Raw genomic sequence first — 15961 nt, 5'->3', positions numbered from 1 at the left:
GGGTGTCTGTAAGCTTTTGGCATGAGAGGAAGGTTGTCAATAAAACCAAAACTTGTCAATAAAATCAAAAACTAATACTTCACGTCAATACTTTAAGTAGTATTTTACAACAGAAACCTGCTGTAAAGAGGCCCTTTTTAGAAAATTGTGTGTCAGTAGTCTCAATTCACAGTGAGCTTTTGAAAGATAGTGTAAATCTGCTACCTGGTAGTTACTGATGATAAAGTGGGTCTTGCATTAGTATCCTTTGTTTTGCATTCTGTCACACTTGCTTGATTCAAATCATATGGATGACCCTTTTTTCTTCAAAGAATCTTTGAATGAAAATTCACATTGTGACATCTTTAACAGCCATGTATAATTGAATTAAGCCCATAATCCACCCAATTCCACATGATAAAACACAAACTACTGCTCACAGTTTAAGGCACAACTTTTGTACTGCTACTTTGTACCACACAAGCATGGCACATACTTTATATATTTTGATTATAGAGCCAGAGTTGCAGCCCCATCATGCATATGGGCATTTAGATGTCAACACAGTTTTCCCGGTGTACTCAAGAAAATTTAAAATTGCACAGAGGAAATCTTCACCCTCCATCTCTCCATTTCCCACTCTTGGGTGTCTCAGTTCCATTACTGAAAATGAAAAATGACTGACTCTGCCTGAAAGAGAGAGCTTTAGGATAAAGCTAAATACACTTAAGGTGTTGTTTTGTAATTGTGCTTATGGCAATGACCACTGGTTAGTGCCATTTATTTGGAGGATATGAGGACATAAGAAGACTTTGGCTGATAGGGTTAAGGAGAATCCTAAGGCGTTCTGTAGGTATGTCAAGAACAGAAGGTTGGTTAGGGCAAGATTAGGGCCAGTTATAGACAGCAGAGGGAAGTTATGTGTGGAACCGGAGGAGATTGGAGAGGCATTGAACCAATATTTCTCTTCGATGTTCACGCAGGGGGACATGGATATAGCTGAGGAGGACACTGGGTTGCAGGGGAGTAGAATTGACAGTGTTACAGTTGATAAGGAGGATGTGCTGGATATTCTGGATGGTCTGAAAATAGATAAGTCCCCTGGTCCGGATGGGATTTACCCCAGGATTCTCTGGGAGGCAAGAGAAGTGATTGCAGAGCCTCTGGCTCTGATCTTCAGGTCGTCGTTGGCCTCTGGTATAGTACCGGAAGATTGGAGGTTAGCAAATGTTGTCCCATTGTTTAAGAAGGGGAACAGAGACTTCCCCGGGAATTATAGACCGGTGAGTCTCACTTCTGTTGTGGGCAAGGTTTTAGAAAAAATTATTAGGGATAGGATTTATAGTTATTTGGAGAGTAATGAATTGATTGGAGATAGTCAGCATGGTTTTGTGGCGGGTAGGTCGTGCCTTACTAACCTTATTGAGTTTTTTGAGAAAGTGACCAAAGAGGTGGATGGGGGTAAGGCAGTGGACGTGGTGTATATGGATTTTAGTAAGGCGTTTGATAAGGTTCACCATGGTAGGCTTCTGCAGAAAATGCAGATGTATGGGATTGGGGGAGATCGAGGGAATTGGATCAGGAATTGGCTAGCGGATAGGAGACAGAGGGTGGTGGTTGATGGTAAATATTCATCATGGAGTTCGGTTACAAGTGGTGTGCCTCAGGGATCTGTTTTGGGGCCACTGCTGTTTGTAATTTTTATTAATGATCTGGATGAGGGTATAGTTGGGTGGATTAGTAAATTTGCTGATGACACCAAAGTCGGAGGTGTGGTAGATAGTGAGGAAGGGTGTCATAGTTTGCAGGAAGACTTAGACAGGTTGCAGAGCTGGGCCGAGAGGTGGCGGATGGAGTTTAATACGGAGAAGTGTGAGGTAATTCATTTTGGTAGGAGTAACAGATGTGTCGAGTATAGGGCTAACGGGAGGACTTTGAATAGTGTGGATGAGCAGAGGGATCTAGGTGTATGTGTACATAGATCCCTGAAAGTTGGGAATCAAGTAGATAAGGTTGTTAAGAAGGCATACGGTGTCTTGGCGTTTATTGGTAGGGGGATTGAATTTAGGAGTCGCAGCGTTATGTTGCAACTGTACACGACTCTGGTGCGGCCGCACTTGGAGTACTGTGTGCAGTTCTGGTCCCCACATTACAGGAAGGATGTGGAGGCTTTGGAGAGGGTGCAGAGGAGGTTTACCAGGATGTTGCCTGGTATGGAGGGGAGGTCCTATGAGGAGAGGCTGAGGGATTTGGGGTTGTTTTCGCTGGAAGGAAGGTGGCTAAGAGGGGATCTTATTGAAACATATAAGATGATTAGAGGTTTAGATAGGGTGGATAGTAATAGCCTTTTTCCTCTGATGGAGAAATCTAGCACGAGGGGGCATGGCTTTAAATTAAGGGGGGGTAGTTATAGGACGGATGTCAGGGGTAGGTTCTTTACCCAGAGGATGGTGAGGGATTGGAATGCCCTGCCTGCTGCAGTTGTAAATGCGCCTAGCTTGGGGGCGTTTAAGAGATCCGTGGATAGGTTTATGGACGAAAAGGGATTGGTTTAGGTTAGTGGGTCATTGTTTTGTAACTGGTCGGCGCAACATCGTGGGCCGAAGGGCCTGTTCTGCGCTGTTATGTTCTAATGTTCTATGTTCTATTTATTTGACATAGTTGGCTATCTGTGAGAAGTGGCAAAGGTGCAAGTTTTAGGATTATGATGCAAATTTATCAGATAATGTTAGGTCAGCATTTTGACCAGAGTTAAATTCTTTTGTTTATATTTCTAAGTGAACAAGCATCTTTCTTTCTATCATTTACTTGACAGTAAGCTTCAGCATAAACTTAGAACTCTTTATTTCACGTGCATTATCCACAGATTTGGGGCTATGGGTTTTGACTTAAATGAGACAGATGTTTCTGGCTTTCGAAGACAGAGAGAGATAACAGATGAAGAAGTTGTTTTAAGCTGGAAACTAACTGGGGGCAAGATGGCTGAAGGCTGTAGCCGTATATGGTGGTGCAAAACCAGACTGCAGGATGAGCCAGAGCTGATTGGCCATGGCCTTGCTTCTTCCAATTTGTAAACATAAACAAGTTTTCAAATCAATAGATGAACAAGAGCTTGTGAAGGTTGAGGAACATGGAGGTGGTTGTTTGTAGGATGGTATATATGATGTGGATCATGGAGAGGGTGGAGAACAACCTCTGAATATTCCATTTGGAGGTGGCTGAATGCTGAATAAGAACATAAGAACATAACATAAGAACATGAGAAATAGGAGCAGGAGTAGGCCATCTAGCCCTTCGAGCCTGCCCTGCCATTCAATAAGATCATGGCTGATCGGAAGTGGCTCAGTTCCACTTTCCCGCTTTCTCCCCATAACCCTTCATCCCCTTGCCTACCAAAAACCTATCTACCCGCGTCTTAAATATATTTAGCGAGGTAGCCTCCACCACTTCAACGGGCAGAGAATTCCAGAGATTCATCACCCTTTGAGTGAAGAAGTTCCTCCTCAACTCTGTTCTAAACTGTACTCCCCCCCCACGTCTTGAGGCTGTGCCCTCTAGTCCTGCTGTCCTTTCTGAGCAGGAAGAACCTCTCCACCTCTACCGTATCCATCCCTTTCATCATCTTATACATCTCAGTAAGATCCCCCTTCATCCTTCTAAACTCTAACGAGTCTATTCAGTCTATTCAGCCTCTCTTTATAGCTCAACCCCCTCAACTCTGGTATCAGCCTAGTGAACCTCCTCTGCACTCCCTCCAAGGCCAAAATATCCTTGCGCAAGTGCGGTGACCAAAACTGCACACAGTACTCCAGCTGCGGCCTCACCAGTGCCCTGTACAGTTGCAGCAAGACCTCCTCCTTTTATATTCTATCCCCCTTGTTATGAAGGCCAGCATCCCATTTGCCTTCCTGACCGCCTGCTGCACCTGTAGGCTGCGTTTTTGCGACTCATGCACAAGGACCTCCCAGGTCCCTCTGCACCGTTGCAAGCTGCAGCTTTTCGCCCTGTAAGTAGTAGTCCTTCCTACTATTATTCCTACCAAAGTGGATAACCTCACACTTGTCAACATTGTATTCCATCTGCCAGGTCCTCGCCCACTCACTCAGCCTATCTAGATCCTTCTGCAGACTTTCTACGCCCTCAGCACAATTTGCTGTTCCACTTATTTTTGTGTCATCAGCAAATTTCGACACCTTACACTCGGCTCCCTCCTCCAGACCATCTATATAAATGGTAAATAGCTGAGGCCCCAGCACCGACCCCTGGGGCACTCCACTAGTCACCAACTGCCAATCCGAATAGCACCCATTGACACCCACTCTCTGCCTCCTATTTGACAGCCAATCCCCTATCCACGCTAACACCTTATCCCCAACTCCATGCCCCCTCACCTTCTGTAACAACCTTTTGTGCGGCACCTTATCAAACGCCTTCTGAAAATCGAGAAACACCACATCCACCGGTTCCCCTCTATCCACCGCACTAGACACATTCTCATAGAATTCCAATAAATTTGTCAGACACGACTTCCCCTTAATGAATCCGTGCTGCATCTGCTCTATCAAACAATTCTTCTCAAGGTGCCTCGCTATTTCCTCTTTGATGACGGATTCAAGCATTTTTCCTACAACAGATGTTAAACTAACCGGCCTATCATTCCCTGCCTTTTGCCTGCTACCCTTTTTAAACAGCGGCATAACATTAGCCGTTTTCCAATCTTCCAGCACTTCCCCGGAGTCCAGCAAAGTTTGGAAAATAATCACTAAGGCATCCACTATCACCTCCGCCATTTCCTTCAGAACCCTTGGATGCATTCCATCCGGTCCTGGGGATTTGTCCACCATCAGTTCCCTCTAGTCTGTCGAGCACTACCTCTCTAGTAACAATGATCTCATTCAGGCCCCCCACTCCTACCATCTTTCCATTGTTACCACCCGGCAAACTATTTGCATCCTCCTCCGTGAAGACTGAAGCAAAAAAGTTATTCAAGGCCCCAGCCATTTCCTCATCCCCCACCACTAAATCCCCCCTCTCATCCTCTAAGGGTCCAACATTCACTCTAGCCAGCCTCCTCCTTTTTATATATTTATAAAAACTCTTACTATCCTTTTTTATATTTAGCGCTAGCCTAGATTCATAGTATGCATGCCATGGCTTTTCAGTTGATCTGGATTGTACAGTGAAACTGAAGAAGATTGGCTGCTGAATGTACCCACTTAGCTAGTCCTTTTAAATATGCAAATATAAATGGCATGATCTTAGCATCTTAGACTTTTGGGTTTATCTTTGCTTGTAATCTGGTGTATTAGAATATTGTAGAAATCCTTGTTGATTAAGTAATGAGATCAGAGATAGGCTTTTTAAACTACCAACAACTTAAAATTGATATTTATCTGACCTGATTTCCACCACCTAATTCAAGTTTGCACCTTTGTATTTCTCCTGTGCTGATAGGTATGTGTGTGCCTGTTTGTGTCTCTCCACCTCTTAATTTTCTATCCTCTTGAAGTTGAAAAGGACTGGATACAGAGCATTGTGTGTCAGTGAAACATTAATGGATTTCCAAGTCTGGTGTTTTTAAATATTTAAAGCTTGTGCTTTAGTCTGTGATGCTGACGATAACAGACTTTGATGTTTGCACTCTGAGTGTCTTCCAAAGTGTTTACTTTTCTCTTGTTCAGGTATGAAACAACAGAGATTGCCTTGAACTGTGGAATCATGCTGAGAGAATGCATCAGACATGAGCCACTTGCCAAAATAATCCTTTATTCAGAACATTTTAGAGATTTCTTCAAATATGTGGAAATGTCAACATTTGACATTGCTTCAGATGCCTTTGCTACATTTAAGGTAAATTGTTTCACTTTACAGCTTCATTAATTTTGCCATATTTAAGTCTACATTCTTTTGTAGTGCAGGTATGCTAACTGTTGCATTGTTGAAGTTTTACATGCTTTCGTGACCTTGCTGTTACTCCTAGTTGCACAGGATTATGAATTCCCATTTATGTTGGTAGATCCTCATTATGCCTTCTGGCACAGTTGAAATAAATTTTTTTGTGGTCATTTTATGACCCTTTTAGAATGGAAGCATCTATTTGAGTTTGTGCATCTCTGAAATTCTCATTTACTGAGTTGTCATTTTAAAAATCTTTCATAAAGTCTTTTATTTGAACCAGTGCTATCCGTGTGCTGAAGTATTTCCATAATGCTGTTAGCTTCTCAGTGCTGTTCAGTTTTATTCTTTGTAGTGATTTGATACAACAAAACAGTTTGTTAGGCTACTTCGACAGGCAGTTAAGAGTCAACCACGTGAATATAGACCAGACCAGTACAGGCAGGACATATCAGAAAACAGCAGGTTTTCTTCTTTAAAGACAAAGTGAACCATTTGGATTTTTGCAACACTCCAAGCAGTTTCATGGTCACTTTTTACTGGTACCAGTTTTTAATTTTCAGATTTTTTAAGCTGAGTTAAAATTCTCAAACCTTGGTGAGATTTGAGAGTTAATTCTTGGAATTATAATTTATCATAAACAATTTTCTGACCTGAAAATTAATGCCTGTTCACTCTGGGCGTTAGATTTCTAAACCATCTCTATGGCCTATTTCACAGGCCTATGCCAATCACAGATGATGCCTTCTCTGACCACTTTGTATCATATCCTTTCACCACATTCTCCTTCTAACTACACTTCCTACTGTGTCTGGCCTTGGAATAAAGCCTCTCCCAACTCACAACTGCACTTTCAGAATCCCAACTGTTTAGCCTTTGATTCTTCCTTCATCACAACATTTCTGCAGCAGCTGATCTGTTCAATCACACTCTCGCCTGCTCCTTTGAATCCTTAGTACTCTTTTAAACCATTACTCCTTATCCTGGCTCTTCCAAGTAGGTGAACTTGGAGCGTGGATTGGTACTTGGGACTGTGATGTTGTGGCCGTTACGGAGACATGGTTAGAACAGGGACAGGAATGGTTGTTGGCAGTTCCGGGGTAAAGATGTTTCAGCAAGAATAGAGAAGGCGGTAAAAGAGGTGGAGGAGTAGCATTGTTAATCAAGGATAGTTTAACGGCTGTTGAAAGGCATTTCAAGGGTGATCTGCCCACTGGTAACATGGGCTGAAGTTAGAAATAGGAAAGGATCAGTCACGTTTTCTATAGCCCCCAAATATAACAGAAATGTGGAGGAGGAAATGGCAAAGCAGATTATGGATAGGTGTGGAGGTCACAGGGTAGTTATCATGGGTGACTTTAACTTTCCAGATATTGATTGGAGCCTTTATAGGTCGAATCGTTGGGATGGGACACTTTTTGTACATTGTGTGCAGGAGCGTTTCCTGTCACAATATGTGGATAAACCAACAAGAGGTGGGGCCACATTGGACTTAGTACTGGATAATGAACCGGGCCAAGTGTTAGATTTGTTTGTGGGAGTGCACTTTGGAGATAGTGACCACAATTCAGTGTCCTTCATTATTGCAATGGAGACGGATAGGGTCACATGGCAGGTCAAGGTTTATAATTGGGGCAGGGGTAATTATGATGCAATTAGGGAGCATAAGATGGGAACAGAAACTGTATGGGCACAAACAAAAAGTGGAGCTTGTTCAAGGAACAAATACTGTGTGTCCTTGATGGGTATGTCCCTGTCAGGCAGGGAGGAAATGGCTGAGTGAGGGAACCATGGCTCAGAAAGGAGGTTGAATGTCTTGTCAAGAGGAAAAAGGAAGCATATGTAAGGATGTAAAAACAAGGTTCAGTTGGTCACTTTAGGGTTTCAAGGTATCTAGCAATGAGTTTAAAAAAGGGCTTAGGAGAGCTAGGAGGGGGCATGAAAAGTCCTTGGCTGGTTGGATAAAAGAAAACCCCAAGGCTTTTTACTCTTAAGTGAAAAATAAAAGAATGACCAGGGTGAGGCTAGGGCCAGTCAAGGATAGTAGTGGGAACTTGTGCATGGAGTCAGAAGAGATAGGTGAGGCGTTGAATGAATTCTTTTCTTCAGTGTTCACGAAGGAGAGGGGCTATGTTTTTGAGGATGAGTGTGTGATACAGGCTGATAGAATGGAGGAGGTAGATATTCTGAGGGAAGATGTATTAGCAATTTTGAAAAACCTGAAGGTCAGTAAGTCCCCTGGGCCAGATAAGATACATCCTAGGATACTTTTGAGAGGCAAGGAGTGAGATTGTGGCGCCTTTAGCTTTGATCTTTGGGTCCTCACTGTCCACGGTATTGTGCCAGAGAACTGGAGAGTGGCGAATGTTGTTCCTTTCTTCAAGAAAGAAATATGAATGACCCTGTTAATTATAGGCCAGTTAGTCTTTCTTTGGTGGTCAGTAAGTTAATGGAAAGGGTCCTGAGGGATAGGATTTATGACCATTTAGAAATATGCAGCTTAATCCAGGATAGTCAGCACGATTTCGTGAGGGGTAAGTCTTGCCTCACAAATGTGATTGAATTCTTTGAGGAGGTAACTAAGTGTGTAGATGAAGATAGAGCAGTTGATGTTGATGGATTTTAGTAAGGCGTTTGATAAAGCTCCCCATGGTAGGCTCATAAAGAAAGTAAGGAGGCGTGGGATAGAAGGAAAGTTGGCTGATTGGATAAGTAAATGGCTGTCTCATAGAAGACAGAGGGTGGTGGCGGAGGGAAAATTTTCAGACTGGTGGCCGGTTACCAGCGGTGTACCACAGGGCTCAGTGCTGGGTCCTCTGCTATTTGTGATTTTTATCAATGACTTGGCAGAGGGGGCAGAAGGATGGGTCAGTAAATTTGCTGATGACACCAAGATTGGTGGAGTAGTGGATGAGGTGGAGGGCTCTTGTAGGCTTCAAAGATACATTGATAGGATGCAGAGCTGGGCCAAAAAGTGGCAGATGGCGTTTAACCCCCTAATAAGTGTGAGGTGGTTCATTTTGGTAGGACAAACTTGAATGCGGATTGCAGGGTTCTGAGGAATGTGGAGGAACAGAGATCTTGGGGTTCATATCCACAGATCTCTGAAGGTTGCCACTCAAGTGGATAGAGCTGTGAAGAAGGCTTATAGTATGTTGGTGTTTATTAAAAGGGAGTTTGAGTTTGAGTGGTGGAGTTATGCTACAACTACACAGGGCCTTGGTGAGACCACATTTGGAATATTATGTCCACTTCCGGTCACCTCACTATAACAAAGATGTGGAAGCATTGGAGAGAGTGCAGAGGAGATTTACCAGGAACCTGCCTGGTTTGGAGGATAGGTCTTGTGAGGAAAGGTTGAGGGAGCTGGGGCTTTTCTCTTTAGAATGGAGGAGGATGAGAGGCGACTTAATAGAGATTTATAAGATGATGAGAGGGATTGATAGAATGGATGTGCAGAGACTATTTCCTCGGGTGGATGTAGCTGTTATTAAGGAGCATAACTATAAGGTTCATGTTGGGAGATATAGGAGGGATGTCCAAGGTAGATTCTTTACTCAGAGTGTGGTTGGGGTGTGGAATGCAATGCCTGCTGTGATAGTGGAGTTGGACACTTCAGGAACTTTCAAGCGGTTATTGGATAGGCACATGGAACAAGCCAGAATGATAGGAGTGGGGTAGCTCGATCTTGGGTTTGGGCACAGTTCGGCACAACATCGAGGGCCAAAGGGCCTGTACTATGCAGTACTGTTCTATGTTCTATGTTCCTTTTGTATGCCCTCATCTTCTCACAGCTCTTGTCTTCAAGAAATGTGACATGAATGGACTTGGTGAACAAGCTGGTTTCGCCATTCACTACTTGATCCAGGTGGGCCAGTAGAGAAGTATTTGGTCCTGCTTTTGTCTGCCAAAACTGCCCACTGTTCTAGGACTATCTTGGAAGATAACCCCTGATCACCTTTCTCTACTTCAAACCCACATTCCCTTTCATCATTTACAACATATATGAGAAACTCAGAAACAACTTTATCACCAAAATTGAAACCACCTGATCACCTATCTCTGTCACTACCCTCGCTTTCCTTAAAGGAGGCTTAGCCTGTTGAGCTAAGGTCCACAACTCTAAGCTCATATTGTTCCAGTTTCTTTGCTATCTCCTTTTCATGCCAAGGTCACCTTGACAAAGGTATGCACTATACCTACTCAACTACTAATCATTCCTTGCTGATTCCCATGCTATTTGATGTTGTTGACTGTTCTTTCACCTCCTCATCGCTTTCAAGTCTGTTGTCAGCACCTGTCTCCAAAATAATTACTTGACCATCCCATCTTTGAAGTCTACCACCCCATCTCCAACCTTCCTTTCGTATCAAATCTTTGAATTTGTTGTTGTGTACCATGCCCATCTTTTCCAAAACTCCATACTTAATCCCTTTCAACCAGGTTCCACTCCTGCCACAGAACAGAAATGACTCTGGTCAAACTTGCAAGCGACATCCTGTGAGATCATGGAAAAGTCAACTAATTCTCTTTCTTAACCTCCAAGTCCCTAACACAATTGACCACATCACACTCCAACCTTTTTTCATTGTCGTCAGGGGGTTGGAACTGTATTTACTCTGGTTCCATTCTTTGCTGTCTAATTGTAGTTAGAGGACTAATTGCAATAACTTGTGTTCCTCCTTTGGCACCAACACCCCATCCACCCACCAAGATCAGTCCATGGCCCATTCCACATGCTTACCTGTATGTACAGCTCCCCCAGCAGCATCAGAAATAACATTTTATACAGTAACTTTGTCCCAATATACTTCACATGCGTAGGTTTGACACCAAAAGTCATGTAAGGAGATATTAGACTAGATCGTCACAACTTGTTCAGAGGTGTTGATTTTAAGGATGTCTTAAAGGAGGAAAATGAGGTGGAGAGGTGTAGGGAGTGTATTCCAGAGTTTTGGGTCTCGGCAGCTGAAGGCCTGGCCACCAGTGCTGGAACAGTTAAAATCTGGGATCCATAAGAGGCCAGAATTAGAAAAATTCAGATATCTCCAAGCTGGAAAGAGATAGGGAGAGGCTAAGGCGATGGGGAGATTTGAAAACTGGTGAGAGTTTTGAAACCATGGTGTTCTTGACTAAAGGCCAGTGTAGATCAGTGAACATGGGTGAAAGTGGAATGGGCCTTGGTGCAAGTTAACACATGGGCAGCAGAGTTTTGGTTGAGCTCAAGTTTACAAAGGGTTGACAGTGGGAAACAGTGAAGAGAGTGTAGGAATAGTCAAACCCAAAGATGAAGGCATGGATGAGGGTTTCAGCTGAGATGGGATGAAGTTTTGTAATGTTACAAAGATGGAAATGGGCAGTCTTATTTGTGCAGATATGAGGCTGGAAACTCATCAGGATCAAACATGACAATGTTGTGAGTAAGCTGACTTTAATCTCAGTCTGTTGCAAGGGAGAGGGCTGGATTTGGTAGCTCATGGAAGGAAATTTAGAGCAAGGACAAGAAACAATGGCTCTAGTCTTCCCAGCATTGGAAGAGTTTTCTGTTTATCAAGTATTGGTTGTTGGAGATAGACTGATCATTTAGCAGCGGAGTAAGCTATTCATCACACAGATTCTGTTTCACTATGAAATAAGATTTTGAGCTTAATTGCACTTTTCTGACTATTCCCAATAACCCATGACTCCCTTGTAGGTCAAAATCTGTCTAACTTGGTCATGACTATATTCAATGACCCAGCTTCCATTACTGTTTGTGAAAGAGAATTCCAAAGACTATCCCACCCTCTGAGTGAAGATATTCTTCCTTATCTCTGTCTTAAACGTTGCTGTTGTTTCTCTTCCTGCACCTAGTGGTGCACAAGACAACCTTTCTGTTTCCAAATTGAGGTTTTGCCTGCTGTAAAAATAAGTGGCTGTCTTTTTAAACGTTTCTGTGAAGCACTTTGTTTAATGTTTTGCTATATTAGAATCTCTTGTATAAATGCAGGTTGTAGTAGGTGCATACTTGCCAACTGAGAACCAAACTCCAAACAGATCCTGAGACTTTTTCTTTTGAAAGAGTCAGGATTAAGAGCATTAACCCACCAATTTGGTCCATTTTGAGGTGTAATTTTTTTCTTTGTTCTAGAGTTAACTTATGCAATATTTTGTTGCAGGACTTACTCACAAGACATAAAGTCATGTGTGGGCACTTTTTAGAACAGAATTATGATCTGGTAAGTAAGCAAAAAAAGAAAATTCTGGTACTTGGCTTTAAGTTTCCTTTGTGTTTTCATGTTACCTTTGAGTGTATTTAATGTACTTCTAAAAAGAACCAATTTTCTGATTTTTGGTCAAATTTATTCTTTCTTTCAAGGTATTTAATGACTATGAGAAGTTGTTGCATTCCGAAAACTACGTGACGAAAAGGCAGTCTTTAAAGGTAACAAAATAAATTTGGTCTAATTGTGTAGCACATTTAATATTTGCAAATAAGTATACCAAGTGTCAACATTTATTACATTAATTGCTTCACTTAGGCTTCTCTTAAAAGAAATCTCACTTTTGTAGTCTCTTGGTAGTAAGAACTTAAGTATTACTTAAAAGAGAAATGCCATCAAAGCTTTTCGTCTTGTACTCATCAGGACAGAATAACAAATATACCAGATTTCAAAGGGAACACTTTATACTGTATGAGAATAGAGTGTTGATTGGTAGAAGTGTTGTCATGGAGTATGCATAAGAGAACAGTTAACTGCCATGCTTTTATTTAAATTCAAACTGGGGAAGTCAACGATGGTCAAGGCATTGCCAAGGGGAATGAACCAGGGAATAGCTGTCCTTTCTTTCCAATAACTTTACTGGGATCGTTTAGTAAGTGCTGTTCAACCACGGACTCGCATCAAATGTTGGACACTATATTCTGAGTTTAAAATCCTGGGCCGGTTGAGTATAGTCAGTACTTTACCTTTTGCGAACAGCCAAAGGAATGTGCTGTGCTGCTTGATACAGTTCACCAGTTGTTTGGACATGTGGTCAACATGCCTGGCATCACACCACCACTGATATAGTATATACACATTCCCATGTTTCTCAATTTGGTTGTAAGCAGAGCATCTTTTTGGCTTGTTGGCAGCACCCTATTAGTGGAATATGATTTGGGTTGCTACTGCTTAATAGCAAGATGATATGGCTGACTTCACCTGTTGTTTATATTTTTGAGACACCTTATCCTTCTAGGATGATCTGAGAGACTGGATACTTTTCAGGACAGGAAATGGTGGCTTTTGAACCATTCTTGAGATTGGCATATCATGCAATGATCTGATCAGGTAACCATTATCCCATAGGATAGCAGAACTGTAGGAATCCCAATGTGTATATATTAACCTGTGAAGATGGGATTGCAGTAGGCTGCATTAGAGAGTATGTTGTTAAATTTCTGGACTAGCATATCAAGCAAAGGAAGCTTGCTTAACTGCTGCATGTCATAGGTGAATTTGAATGCAGAATAGAACTCATTAAAGAGTGTGAAGAAATTCTTATATTCAGCTGCAGTTTCAAATGTAAGAAATGTATCATCCACTTATCAGAAACATGCGAGGGTTGGAAGATTAGGGATCATTCCATTGAAGACCTCATAGAAGCTGACAAGGATGTTAGAACTCAATGTAGAGGTGTTCGCTTGGCAACACTATCTGCTTGGCATACATGGTGTCATTAAAACTGAACTCAACAATGCAAGTTTGAGTTCATAAGATCAATGAAAACAGATCCGAACAATGGCGATGCACGTTGATTATCATATTATGGTGATGTGGTGCAAACATCTATAGCTTCCTTGAGTGATACACTAGTGAATAGGCAATGCTGAGCAAACACATAGAAACATCATTGCTATCAGTATGCATTTCCTGTATGATCTTCACAAAGTTGAAGGAATTCTCCATCATGCATGTTGAAAACTTGCTCAGAACTGGTTGTAGCAACTCACTCATTTAGCTGATTCATGTTTGCAGACCCAGTTGTAGATAGGACATAAAGGGACATCACTTTTGTGTGCCTTGGGCAGTCCATGCATATGTTGGTGCAGTGAACAAGCGAACAAATCCTAACCATATTACATTATCAGACAGCTTGTTACACTTACACAAGTTCAACAAGCACATCTTAAAATTATTTTTATTGGTTTCCAAAAGAGATAAGGAGCAAACAAAATACAATAGTGATGCAGCTCCCCCTCCAGTAAGCAAGTGAACAAACTATGCAGAACAGGAGCAAACAAAAACCCAATTAAAACTAACAGTCCACAATAATAAACTCTTTAAAGAGAGAGAAAAAAGGCTACCACCTATGATAACATTTCTCAGTGGATCATCTTATGGTGAAAAGACATCAAGTCTTCTAACCAGGATGAAGCACTGAGTGGTTTGAGAGATCACCAAGTTAATAGAATCAACCTGTGAGCTATTAATGAAGCAAATGCAATGATGTCTGCCTTAATCTTATTGAGACTGACCGTTCCTTAAAGTTTAGATGGGACTTCAAATATGGCTGTCGAAGGGCAAGACTGCAAGTCTAAGTCTAGAACTTTGGAGAGAGTGTCAAAGAAAGACGACTAAAAGCCAGCCAGTTTCAAACACAACCAGAACATGTGGGTCTGTCCCCCAGGAGCAAGTGAACACCTGTCACGTTTATCGTTTGTGTTGGAAAAGTACTCTGGCCCTGTTGAAGTACATTTTGTCCAGAACTTTAAATTGAATTCATTTTAACCTAGTGCAGGAGAATGTGGAGTTGACTCTAAAGAGAGCCGCCTTCCACCAGTCATCTGAGAGACCAAATCCAAGATCAGCCTCAAGCCATTTCTTGTGGAGAAGGAAGGGTGCAGAAGATAGCATGGGATCATACAATCTTGATAAAACCTCTGTGAGGTTGAGGCAGTGAAAAAATTCCTTTCAATGGTTGTGTTTAGATGTAGTTGAGGAAAGGATGAGCAATGTCAGTGAATTAAACCATGGGCGTGAAAATAACAGTAAAGGCTAGATTAAGGCAAATTAAGTTTGGTTGCCAGTTTCAGCGAGTTTGCAGAAGTCCCAACAACAAACATGGGTAAACCATTCAAGTCCTGTCTCCCTTCACAAGCAAGAATAAGTAGTTCAGTGATGATCAGGTGTGATCAGTACATTGCCTAGTAGTGAAAGAGAGGCAAGTTTAAAATGTTGCTGAAATTGCTTACATATTTTAAACAAAGAAATTGTGATTGGGTTTGATGTGTATTTAGAAGGAAATGAGGTTAATGGTGTACAAATTAAGGCATAGAGAGGACGAACAGAGAGTAACACACTTCCATAAGACACCAGTATACTTGGATCGTGACACCATATTAAAATTTTGTGAAGTTTTGTGTCAGCAAATGCTGTCCAATCATATATTCACATCTAATGTTAGACTTTGAGTGGGATTTTACGGACTTGCTCGAGCAAGACTGGAAATTCCCACCCAGGGTCAACAGAGATATCCATTGTCAGACTCCCGCCTGCCCTGATTCCATGGCAGGCGAGTGGTAGAGTTCTGGCCATTATACTTGAGTTCTACAAGCACAGGCTTGTTGATGTGATAAGTACGTTGCCACTGTGAACAGCTGAAGGACATGCTGTTTGATACAATCTATCAATTGTTAGGATGTATGGCCTACAGACCTGGTCTTTTACCGGCACAGAATGAGCAATGTGCCTTTTTTGAATTGAAACTAAGCATTGGAGGCAATAGTTCCCTAAAGTTCTTTATTAGTCACATGTAGGCTTACATGGTGCGTTCTCCATGACAGCACATTGACCTATCAGTCAACTTACATAAGAACATAAGAAATAGGAGCAGGAGTAGGCCATCCAGCCCTTCGAGCCTGCCCCGCCATTCAATAAGATCATGGCTGATCTGTCGTGTCTCAGTTCTGATGTGGGTATGCAGGTGTTGGACTGGTGTAAACACAGTGAAAAGTCTGACAACACCAGGTTTTAGTCCAACCTATTTATTTGATAATATACTCACAAGCTTTCGGGTTAGTCCCTTCGTCAGGTGAATGGAGAGTTCTGGCCTCAGACAGAGC

General features: G+C 42.1%; 1 protein-coding gene across 4 annotated transcripts in view; it reads left to right on the top strand.

The window, feature by feature from the left end:
- Positions 1 to 15961, top strand: part of cab39l (calcium binding protein 39-like) — a 78340-nt gene that overhangs the window by 43108 nt on the left and 19271 nt on the right. For all 4 annotated transcript variants that reach the window (XM_080204240.1, XM_080204241.1, XM_080204242.1 and 1 more), the window contains 3 exons: positions 5661 to 5829; positions 12033 to 12092; positions 12233 to 12298. In XM_080204240.1, coding sequence (XP_080060366.1) covers positions 5661 to 5829; positions 12033 to 12092; positions 12233 to 12298 — 295 coding nt within the window. The remainder of the gene's footprint in view (positions 1 to 5660; positions 5830 to 12032; positions 12093 to 12232; positions 12299 to 15961) is intronic.

The sequence above is a fragment of the Carcharhinus amblyrhynchos genome, chromosome 15 (genome assembly GCF_965287045.1).
Source record: "Carcharhinus amblyrhynchos chromosome 15, sCarAmb.v2.hapA, whole genome shotgun sequence".
Taxonomy (NCBI): Eukaryota; Metazoa; Chordata; class Chondrichthyes; order Carcharhiniformes; family Carcharhinidae; genus Carcharhinus; species Carcharhinus amblyrhynchos.
Note: the sequence above shows the minus strand (reverse complement) of the source record. Positions and strands in the feature narration are given on the sequence as shown.